This window comes from Miniopterus natalensis, chromosome 11 (genome assembly GCF_054644295.1).
Source record: "Miniopterus natalensis isolate mMinNat1 chromosome 11, mMinNat1.hap1, whole genome shotgun sequence".
NCBI lineage: Eukaryota > Metazoa > Chordata > Mammalia > Chiroptera > Miniopteridae > Miniopterus > Miniopterus natalensis.
Window position 1 is genome coordinate 66,889,267 of NC_142091.1, and position 16,281 is coordinate 66,905,547.

At 41.2% G+C, this 16,281-nt stretch overlaps 1 protein-coding gene across 21 annotated transcripts in view; it reads right to left on the reverse strand.

The window, feature by feature from the left end:
• The window catches only part of PHF21A (PHD finger protein 21A), a 181,640-nt gene that overhangs the window by 21,768 nt on the left and 143,591 nt on the right, over positions 1 to 16,281 (reverse strand). For 17 of the 21 annotated variants that reach the window (XM_016204069.2, XM_087821840.1, XM_016204061.2 and 14 more), the window contains 4 exons: positions 14,476 to 14,679; positions 8,438 to 8,689; positions 7,272 to 7,361; positions 3,610 to 3,903 (listed from right to left, as the gene is read on the reverse strand). In XM_016204069.2, coding sequence (XP_016059555.1) covers positions 3,610 to 3,903; positions 7,272 to 7,361; positions 8,438 to 8,689; positions 14,476 to 14,679 — 840 coding nt within the window. The remainder of the gene's footprint in view (positions 1 to 3,609; positions 3,904 to 7,271; positions 7,362 to 8,437; positions 8,690 to 14,475; positions 14,680 to 16,281) is intronic. The other 4 variants (XM_087821845.1, XM_087821842.1, XM_087821846.1 and 1 more) reach the window with 2 other exon arrangements.

The following is a 16,281-nucleotide window of genomic DNA, read 5'->3' on the forward strand; positions in this document are numbered from 1 at the left end:
AGTTTGGTCTCTACCTGAGATTATAAACCCTTATCCAGAGGTGAAGCTTCCATGCAGATATTTTTTGCCTACATGGTGTTTAAACAGTTACTAGTATTTAAAAAACTGGGTGATTTCTCAAAACATCTGGCTTTTCTTTAAAAAGTTTCCAAATGATAAAAATTGGCTATTGTCAGGAAGTAGCTGCTTCCTGGAGGTGGGGGATATTTCTTCGCAGTTTACCAGTCTCTTCCACCTGCTACTGTCTTCTTGAAACCAAGGCCAATTGTCGGTTTTATCACTCTTGTCTTACTATTTCAGAGGGGAGTCAAGAATAAAAGTGGGATATCTCTTGTACTGAGGTTCCCATTGAAAGTGGAAAAATAAGAAGCCCCGCCTGCTTTACTCATTCGTATCTCCTGCTTCGCACCCATGGCTGCTTAATTGGTAAACCCTGTTCTTTTCGGTATCATAAAGACAGAAATTAAAACCTCTGCACAGGGCTAGAACTAAGTTAGCCATTTATACTCATAACTCCAAATTCATCTTCTGAGACTTGGCTTTGTGAATAATCAAAGTCAGGAACTAGCAAATAAATAAATGTCCAAATAGTTTCATCAACTAAGGCTAAGTACATCTGGCTTGAAGGGAAAGCAAAATCCATTACTTGGTCACTTGGATCTATTTCCCTATGATAGTATTAAAACAGAAGCATTAAAGAGTCACCAGCTCAAGTTTACTAAGAGGGAAGACTGGGATTTGAGGAGAACACATCAGATAATATTCTCATCTTGAAAATACTCCCTTCTTTAGAGGATATTGTGTAGGTTCCTATGTACGACATATATGGAAATAGGGGAATGTGCAGCAATCTGGTAGTTTTTCCCACAAAGCCTGGGATTTTTTTCAGTAGCTGAGCCTTGGGGCGTACATAGAGGTCTTTGTTGCTAGGGATGGGGTGGGGTAGATAAGAAATGACCATAATTGTTGAGAACTAACTGTGTCAGACATAGTCTAGTGGACTTGAAACATTTTCTCTCATTCCATCAACAGGTGTGCAGCCCCATTTTCTAAGAGTGCTGCACAGGACAAGGGCATAGAAGGTAGTGAAGTGGAGGCTGCGATGTAAGTTTGGACTCGTCTACTTTTCTGCCTTAAAGTATGTTTGTAGTCCGTCTTAAAGCTCTTTAAACGCTACCACTCATTTTTTCAGAGCCACATAACGTGGCTTCTAATAAGGCCTAAGACAAGGGACCCCTCCTCTGGATGATGCCTGACAGGGAAGACGCGAGACCATTGCTGTCATGGGCACCGTCTTCTCCCTTTCCTACGCCAAGGTGGGAGGCTCTACACAACTTGCCAGGCTTCCTCCCCTGGACGCAGAGCCTCGATGCCTGTTCCAAATGCACTGGAGATTAAGCGCTGGGAGGCTACAGGCTTTCATTTATCTATATTTAAACACCCTGTGTGGCATAGTAGCTGGCACATGGTCATATTTTTATTAAGTGAATATTATCACCCAAAAGGAACAGTAGAAAGCAGAAAGGAACCCACCCAGCCTAGTCAACACAGAGACCGTTGGGAACAGGTTTTGACAATTCTATGAGCAGGCTATAGGTGGTACTTCATGGCTACATACAGGGTGGGGAGGCAAAAGTCGGCTTACAGCTGTTCATATGTAAAACACTACAATAATTAATACATAATAATACAAGAATAAACTGTTCTGCATACTCACAACTGTAAACCGCATTTGCCCCGCCCTGTATTTATATTGCTTCACTCTTAGCCCATCTGCGAGATCTCTTAGTGGCTGTACATGTGATACTGGAAATGAAACATGAAAAAGAAAAGGGTAACAGGAAAGTCAGAAGAGGATTCTGAGAACGGAGTCTGGTCTAAAGAGAATCTTTGCCGGTGACCCTTGCCGAGCTTGGTACCCTGTGAGAGACTTATGCCAGGCAGCCTACTAAGCTAAAGCAGCAATGACTGGATTCTTCTATTAGGGCAAGAAGAGGGACCACAGAATTTACCACTAGAAAAGAATTTTTTATTTTTAAGAATTCATGGGTACCTTTCTATGATATTATAATTAAAAGCTCTATCACGTATAAGGCCAGAACATGAAGAGATATTCAAGCTCTAATAAGAAAAAGAGTAAGTTACAAAATAATATACATATTGCTTTAAAAATGTTAGTGTGTGCATAGAAAATATGTGAAGGAATATAACCTGTATTTTTAAACAATGAATATGTATCATCTTTGTAATAAGAAAAAAACAACAAATGTAAAAATCGGATAAAACTGAAAATTCTTGTCTCCTAAAAAGATCTTTATCAAAAAAGAGGTCAAAGAGAAATAACATTTAGCAATCTAAAACAGTGCTTCGAAAGCACATTCTTTAGAACTCTAAGGGTCCTCAGAGGTACTGTGAGAGCCATTCCAGGACACAAGGGCAGATGGTCGTCAAACATGCCTCCACCCAGGCCCCTAAGCTTGAGCATTCCACATTCAATATTTTAATACTGAAGTTCTGCTGATAAGTTTGAAAACTTCTGACCTAAAATATGTGCAATTTATTTCTGAATGTTCCTCACAGCATTTCCTGGGGTGTGAGTAGGCTCCCCAGAAACAGAAATGTGCTCTCCCGTGTGCCGTGTGAGCACAAGCCCCTTGGCACCTGGCCTCTCGGGAAAGGCGGCTGCGGGGCCGAGCTGCCTGGGTGCGAAGCGGGCGGCCTACGTGCGGGGTCTCTGCCCAAGGCGGCCGCAGCAGCGAGCGCCTTCTCATCCCGCATCTGGCGGCCTCTGGAATCACAGTCGGCCGTCCAGAAGCAGAAGAGTCAGGGTCACCAGACACTATTGTCAGATGAATGGGAACTCGAGCTCGAGCAATCAGAAGTAGGTCAGTTACTTTTTTAAGCAACTTTTTGAAAGAGGATGCTTTTCTTTGTAAAAGTCTTCTTTTTCGTCACTGGTTTTTCTTTAAATAGAATTTACAGTGACTGCCTATAAACCCTTTTTCTTGTTTTTAGAAGTCTTTCTGTCATAGAGCCCTTAACCATTTTTGGAGGTTACCTGTATTTCTCTAGCCTCATGTTTTTAAGAGAACAGCTAAGGCTTCAATATTTGGGATAAAATACCTGTATCCTCTAGAGTTAGAATGTTTTTTTAGAAATTTTAATTTTTTCATTTGGCTCTTCATTATCTGTAATAACCAGGAAAAATCTTTGAGATAAAATCCCTTTCCTTCTGTTGTTTATTCTTCCTGACTTTCACAGTCCTGTCCTCATCTGGGTTCCTGCTGGGCTGACGCTAAGACGGCAATTTCTGATTCTGCCTCATCTGTGCTTCCTGACCGGGGAGCAGACCCATCTGTGAACTTCTGCTTCAGAACCAGCAGGGGGAGCTCACTCACACAGGACGGGAAATCCATCTAGAAGGGGTAATGGAAAAAGCAACCTAACTTTCTTCAGTAAGAACGGCCCTTTTGCATTTTGAATAAATTATCACATGATACGCAACAGGTTATTGACAACGGTGCTGAGATAAAGAGCCCTTGAGAAGATGTATTTAGAGCCTCAATGGCAAGGCTACTGCCCAAAGCAGGTGCATCCTCTTGCCTGTACCTGTTTTTCAAGGCTTGGCTTGCTAAGCTGTACAGTTTGAGGTCCAGTGAGTCTGGTCCCTGGAGTAGCTATCACAATGCTGGTGAGCTGGGCCATGGGGAACGTTTTGGCTATGGTTGCAGTCTGCCCATTGACGACACGGACGGGGTGGATGGAATTCTGGGAGGTAGGGAGGGTCGTGGGGGTAAACTTGGTCAGCATAACAGGCCTCTGGATAAGCTGAGGAGCTGCAAGCATGGGAGGAGGTGCTGGGGCAATAGGAATGTTATTCTGGGCCACAGGCTTGGGTCGAACCTATGGGGAAAGAGAGAACAATTATCGTATTACTTAAAGAAACTCCTGTAAGTCTAAGTAATGATTAGATCTCCCACACTATTATATGTGAAACGTCATCTAATAGAAATATTAACTAATATTCACTTAGGTTTTATTATTTCTATAGATCTCAAGGTATATAATCTTATAAAAGACTCATCAGCTCTTTAGAGGGTCCAAATGCTACCCTAGAACACAGTTGTTCTGATTCCACCCCATGCTGCCTCTTCAGGCTGAGGTCAAATGCCCTATTCAGAGCCTGGTCCCACCCAGAACTTGCGCCCAGAGTGTGGTAATAATGCTGTCAATGGCCTTAATTTACATTCTAAATTTCTTCCTATCCACAGCTTCTGTTCACCCCCATCCCTGGCCTTTTAACTCCCCATCGTGGCCACCCCTTCTCTCAGTCTCCTTTGTGGGCTTCTCTTCCTCTGGCCAATACTAAACGTAAGTATATCTCAGGATTTCATCCTGGAACCCCTTTTCTTCCCAGTGTCCTCACTCCTCCTAGGAGCTCTCATCCATCCTACGGCTTCAATTACCATTTATGTACTGAAGATTTCCACACTTGTATCTTGGGACCAGACGCTTCCTAAATTTCAGGATCATACTCAATACCTGTTAGACATCTCTGCTTGGAAATCTCGCAGGAAGTTCCAGGTCAACACGTCTGAAACTCACTAACTTCTTCGTCCAACCTTCCCTTCCTCCTCTAATCATCCCGCAGTAAAAGGCCTTCCCTTTCCTAAATAACCGTCAGAACAATTCCTGATGCTTCCTGCCGCACCTCTACTTCCTAAATCCTTCTCAAATATGCCCTCCTTTCTGTCCTCACTGCCACTCCTTTACCCGGTGTTTGGCTTCCTGAAACAGTGGCAGAAAGTTGTGATTAAAAACATGGGGTCAGCCTTGCCCGGGTTCAAATCCTGGTTCTACCACTTACTAGCTGTATAACCTTAGGCAACATACCTAATCTCTCCAAGCCAGTCTTTTCCAAACTTTCTAAACTGGGACCCAATGGGCAAAATCCTTCCCCCTTATGCATTCGAGTCTGACCTTCAGTTAACTCCTAGCTCTGTTCCCCTGGAAACCCTAATAAAGGTAAGAATGTCAACTATGTTACCAGGCAACATTGCTTATGGTAAAAATGCCTCCTTATTGCTAAATCAAATCTGAATGGGGAGATTTATAAATACTTGATGTGACAAAATACTTTGGGCTTCCTGAAGTGGGGTGACTCTTATAACTGGGCATGTCCATTGAGGGGACCTTGAAAGCGGTGCCTATGGAATTGTTACAAGAGACACTGGTTCTGTGAAGCACAAAGCTTCCATGCAGAGTGGCTCTCCCACCGTCCTGACTGCCCTACCCCTGAGCTATCCCTGGACAGCTACAGAGACTGCTATATGGGCTACTACAGGGATACGCACTCAAGGAAAATGTCTGACGCTGAGCAACAGCTGGCAAGTTCTGGTTTCTGTTCTATATCGTTCTAAGTAGGTTGGTGCCAAGTGTGGCCCTTGACAATCTTGTGAGTCTGAATGTTTAGCTCAACTTAAGGTGACCCTATGGTGAGTGCTACAGTCACATAGTAGGAAATACATTTCACACTGTAGCCAGTACACACACACAGGCATATGCGTATCTCTATCTCTATAAAATAAAAACTTCACGAAACAATGCTTATGTGCTATGTACTCTAGTATTTCCTATTATGTTTTGTTCATTTTATTTAAAAGCTCTGCTTACAATCCACTAAACTGATTTCACAGCCGACTAATGAGTCATGATCCACCATTTAAAAAACATGGACTAAGACCTAGAGTCCTTACCTAAAAAAGAGCAACACCTACTCTCATAGGGTTGCTGTGAGCATTAAAATAGATAACTGGTGTGAGGTGCCTACACAGTAAGTGGCACATAGCAATATTCTCTAAATAGCAGCTATCAGTATTGTAGACAATATCCTAACTGTAATTCCTCCCCACAGTCTTGACCACCTCTCATCTATTCTCTACACAGTGGCAAGAAGGAATTTTCTAAAACAAAAATCTGACCATGCCAAGTACCTGTCTGAAAATGCTTTAATGGCTCCCACTGTTCCTGGGACAAGGCCCAAATTCCTATACAGCATATAATGCTCCACAGGCTCTGGCCACTGGGCTTCTCCAGCCTCACCACTTACTCTAGCCCACGTCAGCCATGTGGCCCACTGTACGCAGCCACATCGAATCCTGTGTGGCTCCTTACGCTTACGTGCATTTCTCCATCCCCCACTTAACGTGTCTGTCTCGCCTTCTGCCTGGAGCATTTTTATTCTTCCCCCAAAACCTAAGACTAACGTTACTAGGATTTCAGGTCTCAGAATGTCAACTATTCAAGGAAATGTTCTGTAATATTCTTAAGAATGAGTTGGGTATCCATCCCTCCCCAGGTGGTCTCAGGCTACTCTGTACTTCCCATAACAGACGGTGTAATTGCCTATACATGTGTCTGAAACTCTCTGAGGGCAGGGAAAAGTCTGTCTTGAAAACTGGCGTATCCATAGTGTTTAGTGCCAGTTTTGAAACACAAATAAATTCTTTATTAAGAATTTATCTGATAAATGATTAAAATCATACAGGCAGTTCGGAAATCACTTATGGTCACTGACCACAAAATTCCTTTCCTTCTCTCTTTGCCTGAAACCTGGGGCCTCAGAAAGGAATTCCCAGCCTTTTCCATCAGGCAAATCAACTCCCCTCAAGGTGCAGACTGGGGCAATCCCGACATTCTGCCACGGGAACGGTGAGTTCAGTCCAACTGCTGAAGAACATTCTAAGAGAAGGCGGGCAAGCTGAGCTGCTTGGGCCTCCACAGAAAGCTCCCTGTGGAGACCCTGGTCTAAATCGGCATCAGCACGGCTTTGTGTTTAAGTGTGATGCTCAACGCCATTGCTTTCCAGAGTACAACTGAATGGTTTCGACTGGTTAGTTTAGCTGTTGTTTCCTTCTGCTCTCATTAGCACATCGGGGAAACACATAAAAAGTGGTATTTATACTCCTTCCCCACTGGCAGGCAGGTTTTGGCTAACTTTTTCCAGGAAGTAAACATTATAAGGTTTAAAATGATGTTATCTTAATTATTTTAAGTTTAGGAAATTTTCCTTTCCTTACATTCCCCTGCTAGTGCCACTGGTCACTGTTAAGAAACCCTGATGATACAATAAGCTTCCTCACGATGTAGGAATCAGCAGCTGGAATCTCTAGCTAAGTGGGATCTGCATGCAGCTGAGCCAACAAGGCTGCATAGAAAGGGCCCGTGAGGACCTCTGTCCACTAACCCTCACTGGCTCACGGTTTACTCACCTGTGGAAGAAAGTTTGGACGTGGAGTGAGTCTAGGAGGAGGGATAAACTGTGGTACTTTGATGGGCTGAGGAGGTGTTGCCTGAACCTGCTAACAAATGAGAAAGGTAAGTAAACCAGAGAGGACAATAAATGTTCAATATCCAAGTTAGACATTCTGAAAGTATTTTCAGCACCACTGTTCTCTGGATCAGACAATATTTTTAAAAGCTTTCACTACAGAATTAACCACCTGAATTAACACTCTCCCCCCTGTATGCCTTACCCCACAGAGTGAACCAATCACATCTGTTTCCTCACATACCTAATGGAGAACATGCAGGCCCGGCAATCTTAGTTTCTTCGACACTCAAGAACTCTTACATATTATAAAATTCAAGACTGGATCCAAAATCAAATCAAACTTGCTGCCTGGTCAAATGGGCCCTTTCCTAATACAGAGCTTTTTCTAACAGCGAATGGCTTGGTTCCTAATAGAGAATCTTCTCACTCTCAGCATCTGACTGAGTTATCTGGTTGCTTCTCTAAAGATTCCTGGGTTTAAGTGGTGAAGCTTCACGTCACTGCTCTCTAGTTTCACTTGTCACTGGTCATCATTCAAAAGCCACCAAGAACTCTAAGTTGCCATTTTAGGAGCAAACTTTTAAACCACAATTTGGATATCCTTCTCCAAGATTCTGAGAACATCAGCTGCTAAATGGTTTACCCGAGAAATCTCATGAACAGTTTGGTCCAGTACTTCTGGGTGCAGTCGGTTTCAAAGGATAGTGAACTCTAAGAATTCACTAGGGAGTTTCACCAAATCAGTAACATGGCACCAGAGAGTCTAAGCACTCAATTCACAGGCAGGGCCGTGGATAGCAGGGAGAGGTACATGAAACAGTGTGTATGCCTCTGTGAAGGACATTTACCCCCCTCTAGTCAAGTCGCACTTTGACCTCAGGTAATGCACTGAATGGGTTTGGTCTTTGGTGTCAGGACACCTCTATAGTTACTGGAGTAGATAGTAGGAAAGCTATATTCCCTAGTGGGCCCCAAAGGGGAATTTGGTGTGGTAGAGTGATGGAGACTGGACAATCCAGCAGGAGCATAAAATGGATATACTCTACAAATGCATATCCTGAACCCTCTCATGTGGGCACACATGAGTAGCAGCTGCTGGCTTACCAGAGTGACTGTGTTTTTTGCCACAATTTGGACAGCCTCTGCCCCAGGCCCAGTGACCTTACTAGACGTCTGCAGGTTGACTGGTGTGTTCTGCACATCAGTGCTGAGCACAGCCTTCTGACTGTTGATGGCGGTCACCATAGCAATGGTAGGTCTCTGGCCCACAACAGAGGCAGGCATGGTCGCAGTTGCTGCTTTCAAGACGAGAGGTAGTGTCTTTGTGGTAATCATAGAAGCTGTAGTTACAGTCTTCTAGGAGACATGGAGAACAGGTATTAGGACACTGAAGTGTGATCCTACTAAACAATATACTGCTAACCCCCGACAGAAAACAAAGCCATTAATTCTCATAATCAAGGTTCTCAGTATAACAATATTTCTTCTGGGAACATAGAACACATGTCTTACTATAGAGGAGGCAATTTCTAGTTTGCAGGATTCTCAAACTTAGCTTTAAGCTCACAGAAATAACTGTGGCTAATATGGGCACAAAGTTTTCAACAATGAATGGAGTGGGTTTATAGATACAGAACATGAGTATACCTATTTCTTCTGTTTTTTCTGATTCTCAGCTTGCTCTCAATTAATTTAAATTTTGTAGAAGTTGAAAATCAATGAGGCACACACTATCTCTATCCTTAATTGCTACAATCTCATCAATAGGAAGAAGGCCATCATATAATTCTGATTATCTGCCTTCTGTGTCACAAAGGGATAAAAGGACAGTATCTTTTCATTCTTTTGAGTGTCACCCTGGAGAGGTGGAAGGAACCTCATATGAGCATTAGTGTAATTGTTGCCTCAAAGGCAGTAAATGCCAAACACCAGATAATAAAGCCAACTAGTATAGTAAATACCAGCTCTTGATACCAAAGAGATATGAGGCACTACCTGTATCTTTTCTCTGGAGAACTGCTGCAGAGCGATCAAAGATCCAGTGAAACGTGACAAGGTGGAAACAAACACCTGAGTTTCAAAAAGCCTTATAGATCAGAGGATGAACCGAGGTGAGAGGGCCTGACTGATGCTCCATAAGAGCTCCTGCTGCTTTGAAGCTCTGTTTTTCTAGACTTTCTACTAGAATAATTAAAGGAGCCAGTTACATGGCATACACATCTATCTAGTGCTACTAGTCACTCAAGATACAGACATTTCAGGAACATAAAATTTATCTGGTCCAACTTGCTGGTTCTGAATTTGATACCACCCCACCTTTTTCTTACTTTAACTTGCACTGTCCAATTTGGTAGCTACTAGCCACGCATGGCTGTTTAAATTAAATTCATTAAAACATCAGTTCATCAGTCACCTAGTCACATTTCAAGTGTTGAGCAGCCACACATGGCTCATGACTACCAAACTGGATGGTGGAGATTTCCAACAGTATAGAAAGTGCTATTGCACAACACTGCTCTAGACCAGTGAAAAGGACCCCACTCTCCCTGAATCAGATCTGGACACATTCGCTTGTGAATTTCTATTTCAGTGTCTATGTAAGTACTTGTGTTTTAAGTTGTTTGGTTATAGGTAACTCTTTATTTCCATTTTCTGCCTTAAACACATACACACGTGCATGTATTACCTAATATTTTAATTTTTTTCTTTTTCTTTTAACCAACACTTGAATGACCTGGCCTCCTCTAGCCCATCACAGCCTAGTCAGCAATGCTAATTAATGCTTGTCACCAAAATCACCCAAGTCTTTGTTTCCTCTTCTCTGAGTGACCAACACAGGAGTGGCTTACTCTCCTCACACTGTTTCCTCAAATGTGAAATGAGAGTGAAAGGGGAATACTGATACTTATTTTAGAGGTTAGTAGGACATCTACTCTCTCAGTGATGAAAACCAAGCAAAAGCTAATACCTATCATTAGAAATGTTACCGTAGTGTAGCAGCAAGGACCGGCTTCACATTACCAGCTATTTACAATAAGCGTTTTTAACCCAGTGTAGTAGTAGCTCTATCTCTCAATTTAAACATCTAAATACAGAGAACTTTTGAAGCGGTGAGCAAGTCACATCCTGGTACTACATGGGCTATGGAAGTAAAGCTCTAATCAGCAGAACTTACTGTTGTGATTTTAAAGACAGTGTGCATGTTGTTATGGCTTTAAAAGAGGTTAATATACTTTTGTCTGAAACATCCTTGTTTCAGGTAAATCATTAACAATATTTTGAATACCCTAAAGGGATTAAGTAAAACCTCAAACTCACCTGAATTATATACTTACCATTAACTGCAACGCTTAAAAAACAGAAACCTAACAAGCTTCGTCACATCTTAGGTTAGCATTTTTATTCTACTTTATAATATTTAGTTGTGGCTAATTTTACTACAGTCCATGTAGTTCAGCAGCTATATAACTCTTTGTATACACAGGCACAAGGAAAGCTTTTTGGAGAATATATTTACTAACTATTTATTCACACCAGGTATTATTTGGATCTTTACTCCTGGCCTGGTGCTTATTCTAGTCTAAGTATTAGGAACATAAACCAATCTTGGAGTGTTAGAGTTTGGATGACAAAGAGAACCTACAGTTTTGAAATTCAAACCTAATAAGAACCTCTGAACTGTTCTGACAGGAGGAAAAAAGACACAGAGAGGAAAGATATCCAACAACAAAGAAAATTATTTCTATGGAAGCTGGCCTTGGCTGCCGATGCTGTCCAAGTATGACTGCCTTCAAGAGAAGATGGCAGTTTCCCCACAATCTCATGAAGGGGTTCTCAATTCTGACAAAGCCCAAACTGCACAAACTGGAAGTTAACACAGAAATACATGGCAAGAAGCACTAACTGCAAAATCTTTTTCATTTATTTTTTTATTACTTGTTATTACTGTTGTACACCTACAAAGCATGAGGTATTGACTAAAAATATACAGACTTCAATGCACAAGTCAGAACTTAGAGGGATTATTACTATGGGCTCTAATTAACTGCCACATCCATTTTAGACAATTTTCTTTGTCTACTTTTGAACAGAAGGTCACTGTTGTACACTCAAACAACTACAAACAGAGTCCTTCCTTTTTGTCTGTAAGGGTTTATTTTCTGTGGGGGTTTATTAACTGCATGCTTCTTTATGCCTGTATTACATCATTAAAAGTGACAGGGTTGTGAATATAAGTTGAAGGGTACACCTGCAATCACTTTTTCCCCTGTAGACTGAAAAAATTTCAAAAATATACATACAAGCATGAGTTGAAGTTAAGTAAGTAAAAGGAGCTGGTCCCCCTACTCCCCCGTACCTTGGTACATGCTAACCTGACTTAGAATAAAAGTTTCTCCTCCCTGCCCATGCTGTGATTGCCACTTAATAGTTACTGCTTTCTGAACTTAGATATTTGATATATGCCACATACAACTTCTCATTTGTCCTTGACCTCATGAACCTTTAATGACCCCCTACGACTGCCCAAATTCCCCAAGGTTTTTCACCCACAGGGGGCTTGCAAAGCCAGCCCCTCCCTCCCTTTGCGGTCCATCTCCCTGGCCATCGTATCCTGAAGCGCGCATCCAGCCCTGTCGGCCTGCGGTCTGCTCCCCGGGCACGCTTTTACGTTTTTCACTCCATACTGTTGCTCACACTGTTCCCTACACCCGAGATGCTCTTCCTCCCTCTGCTCACCGCTGAAATCTCACTCATCCGTCAAGGCCTTGCTCAAACGCCACCTCCTTCATGAAGTACTTTCTGATCCCTCCACTCACAATTCCTCTGCCTCTGGAATCTTCACAGCTCTTTACAGGTACTTTCATTTTATTCTTCTTTGTTAAACTTCTCTAAAGTTTTTAAATTCTTGAAGGCAGAAGTTCTTATTTGTGAAGCTATCCTCTACATCGCCTAGCACACTGCTTGCATACAGTAAAGACTCGATAAATGTTTACAGCATGAATGAAGATAATTATAGTCTATGAGGTTCCAGGCAGGGGCCATTATTACCTCGCTGTATACCAGAATCTAGCACAAAGAGAGTACCCAATAAATCCTGAGTGGTTATTTATTGTAAAACAAAACCCCAAAACCTAGAGGATCTTTTGACTTTTAACATTAAATATCTGCATTTCATAAAACAAAATAATATAGAACAAGCTTAACCAAATCAATCAAATGTATCATGTGGGCTTCAGACAGAGACATGCCACACAACACTGTTTTGGGGATAGCCCTCGGCCTCCCACTGTCGCCACCTCAAAGCAGCACATAACTCAGGTCACACCAGGAAGGGAACAGCTATTATAAGTATTACTGAAGTGTGTTCTCTGATTTGTGTGGCGTGGAGTGGTACTTGAACAGAAAGTTTCCATGGGTCAAGAGAGAAAGTTCTTACGTACCAGGAAATAATGAAGTCTACCACACTCCTTCCATGTAAACACTTTCTGATCAAACTGTACTTTGGAAAGATAACAACCTAATCCGACTCTGTTTAAAAGTCCAACAAAGTAATGTGGTAAGCAATTTTTCAGAAGAAATTCAAGTCCTGGCCAGGGGGGTTCAGAAGTGAGTTTGAATCCCTAATTTTCAAATAGCCTTGGGGTGGAGATCAGGGTAACATTATGTAGGTTGCTTTAACTATCTGATTCACAACAGGGGTTCTTCTTTGCCCTTCTTTGGCATTTTATATAATGTTGGCGTTTCTTTTTTTGGTATTGTATGGCAGTATAGAAGAGGGGTGAATGCATAGATTTTTCAGCCAGAACATCTGGGTTCAAATCTTGGCTCCACCACATACAACCTATATGATTTTAGGTAATTACTTAATCTCTCTGGGCCTTAGTTTTCTTTAAAAAAAAAAAAAGAGAGAAACAATAACAACACCACCACCTTACTTATAGGGTTGGAGTGAGGACTGTGTACGTTACATACGTAAAGCACTCAGGAGAGTGCCAATATATAGTAACCTCTATTAAATGTTAACTGTCTTCAGTAATCTTTAGTATTTTTATAAGGAATGCATTCTTTACTTAAAAAACATTATTTATTAACCAGCCCAATATCTGTAAACAGTAAAGAACCAAGTAAACTATAACCTTTTCCTTTACATATAAAGATACAGTGAAGACTGGATGTTGGTGGGTCAGAGATAGCCACACTTAGGATTCAAAAGATCTAAGTCCTTGAAATCATGTGCAAAAATGAGTGTATTAAGTGTAAATGTGTATTTTTATGGGGAGGAGAGCCACAGCTTTCAATAGTCTTAAATGGGTCTGTGACCTCCAAGGATCAAGAACCACTGCTCAATTGTCCCATTTTAAAAGCTGTGCCCACAGTATATCTAAGTGTGTGGAAATCAAGCTTGAATAATTTTCTTAATCGAATCTCGTTCCCAAATATGTCCTTTTTGTGTGTCTTGAATGCCAACCTATCCTTACATTATATGCTAGTTTAAATGCCCTTTGCAGTAAAATCATTTGCACAGCTACACTAAGTTAGAATGTTATTAAGCTTCTACTCCTTAGTGCTAGTTTTGACCTGCAGCTTCCATTTCAGATTTCCTTCTGTGTATTAGAATGGATTCACAGTCTCATGAATATGAACTTAGAAATGAATATTTTGTTTCTATGAATAATGGAAATATATCACCCTTCTAAATGCCTCTTTCTACCTGGTCCCGAGGGCACTGCTCCTGTAATATCTCTACACCTAATTGCTAAGAATTCCAGAAAAACAACAAATCCAGAGGAGATAAAGTCACACAGACTTTTAGAACAAGCTCAAATAAATATTTCCAGAAATTCAAAATAAGACTTTACTTCTGTTCTTATACAGAGAAGCAGTTTTTCTTGGTCACCGACTACCTTTCCCCTCCTTCTTTGGACAGGTGGGAAATGATTTAACTTTTACTCCTTAGCAATGCTATTTCCTTCTGCAAATGAATTTCAAGTGAGTCTTATCCCAGTTATAATAAGTAACCAAAATAACTTTTATTTAGAGCTAGTTGAGCTTCACATAGTCTGAAACAGGACCCAGCTCTACATGACCAGTAACACAGAAGTGTACAACCCAAAGCCTGCAGTGCTCCGCCCACACTTTACCTGGGACGCGGTCAGACTGGGAGAGGGGGCCGCCGACTGGGCGTGGTGGTGGTGGTACTGCTGTTGTTGCTGTAGCTGCTGTAGTGGTTGCTGCTGTGCTGTTTGTAGTTTGTTTTCAGATTGTGGCAATGGCTGTATTTGGAACTTGTCTGGTTGTTCTTGCTTTACTATCAGGTTCTTCCGTAGCTGTTCAACTACTCTTTTCTACCAAATGAGAAGAAAAAGAAATAAAACCTATCAGAATATTGTCCTACCAGCTGTATAGAAATATGTAGCAATTATACGCCTTCTCACATCTTTAACCTAAAACTTGTTACATCTAAAATTTACAGATTTGACAAATGAGGAGAAACCTATGGAGTAAGAAATGTTTTCTATATAAAGGGAAACTGAGGCACGCAGATGAGAAGAACAGCTAATGGAGGTCACACAGCAGAGCTCAGGTTTCTAGACCGTCACTAGCTTAGCGCCAGGCTGGAAGGGCAGCGCAGCACAGCGTGGCACTGGAGACACGCCTGAGACACGCCGCCTCAATTCAAATTTTGGTTTTGCTACTTACCAGTTGCATGATGTTGATCACGTTACTGCACCTACCTATGGCTCAATTTCCTGTTCTGTAAAATGCAGCAACTAACAATATCCTTAGAGTTCTGACAAGTCCAAACCAGCTGCTAGATATAAAGTACTCAGAACTGTGACTGGCACATTGGTGGTCATTTTTCTTTTTGTGTCTGACAACAGTTACCAGCCATACTAATTTTTCTTAATCAAACAAATATCATGTATTTATCTCATATTCAAACATTAAATGGACTTTTAAAACAAAGAAAACTTGATCTCAGAAATATGTAATATAAACAAGAGACATTCTAAGTTACTGACATGCGTAACTCGTGAGCTGGACTTCTTTGGGGGGCTAGGATCTATAGAAACATACATTTGTTTAGGCAGAGTAGGGATTTAGTTACACAGGATAATAATTTTAAATTAAGGTTTGCTGAATTTTCTAGACCTGTTCAAATCCAAGAAAATGCATATGTGGGTACCTTCATTACTATATAATACAGTTCAACAGAAGATAAGTTCCACGAGGGAAAGGACTTTTGCTCACAACCATGCTCTGTGGCTGAGTCAATGTGCTCATTCTCTGCACATGATATGTAAAGTGATGGGACCAAAGACCAGCAAAAGGCTCACAGAATGTATAACAGCCATTTGGGGCCAGACCTGGGTTCTGACTCTCCTGCCCTCATAGCTGAAAGTACAGGAAGCACCTCTCATACACTTCCAAGTGAGTTCACCAACTGAGGTTTGTTATTTCTCATAAAAATAAATTGCTATTTTCTAATAGAGAAAAAAAAAAGTGCATAAAAATCTTTAAATAAGAGTTAAGTGAAATCAGAGAGCCAGGTTGATTTTCAAATTCCTGCTTATGATTCTAACCAACCTCACTGCCTGTATTCTCTAAAGAATCCAAACCTGCAGGCTACTGGCTTAACATACTTGAATATTAAAACATTTACAAAATGGATTTTTAAAAACTTTAAGTCAATACAAAATACATTCTTGAGAGAATTTTTAATATTTTTATTATTGATTTTTTTTTTAGGCAATGAAAATATCATATAAAGGCCAATTTGGGGGGGGGAAGTCTGCTATACTTTATACTCTGCGAGCACTTCCTCTTTCAGCAGTTAAATATTAAAAAGAAAAAAAAGGGTGCAGAGTCCAATGTCTCTGTAGAAACCATCTGCAGACTAATAAAAATGCAAATTAATAAAAACATCAAATGCTTACAAAAATTAA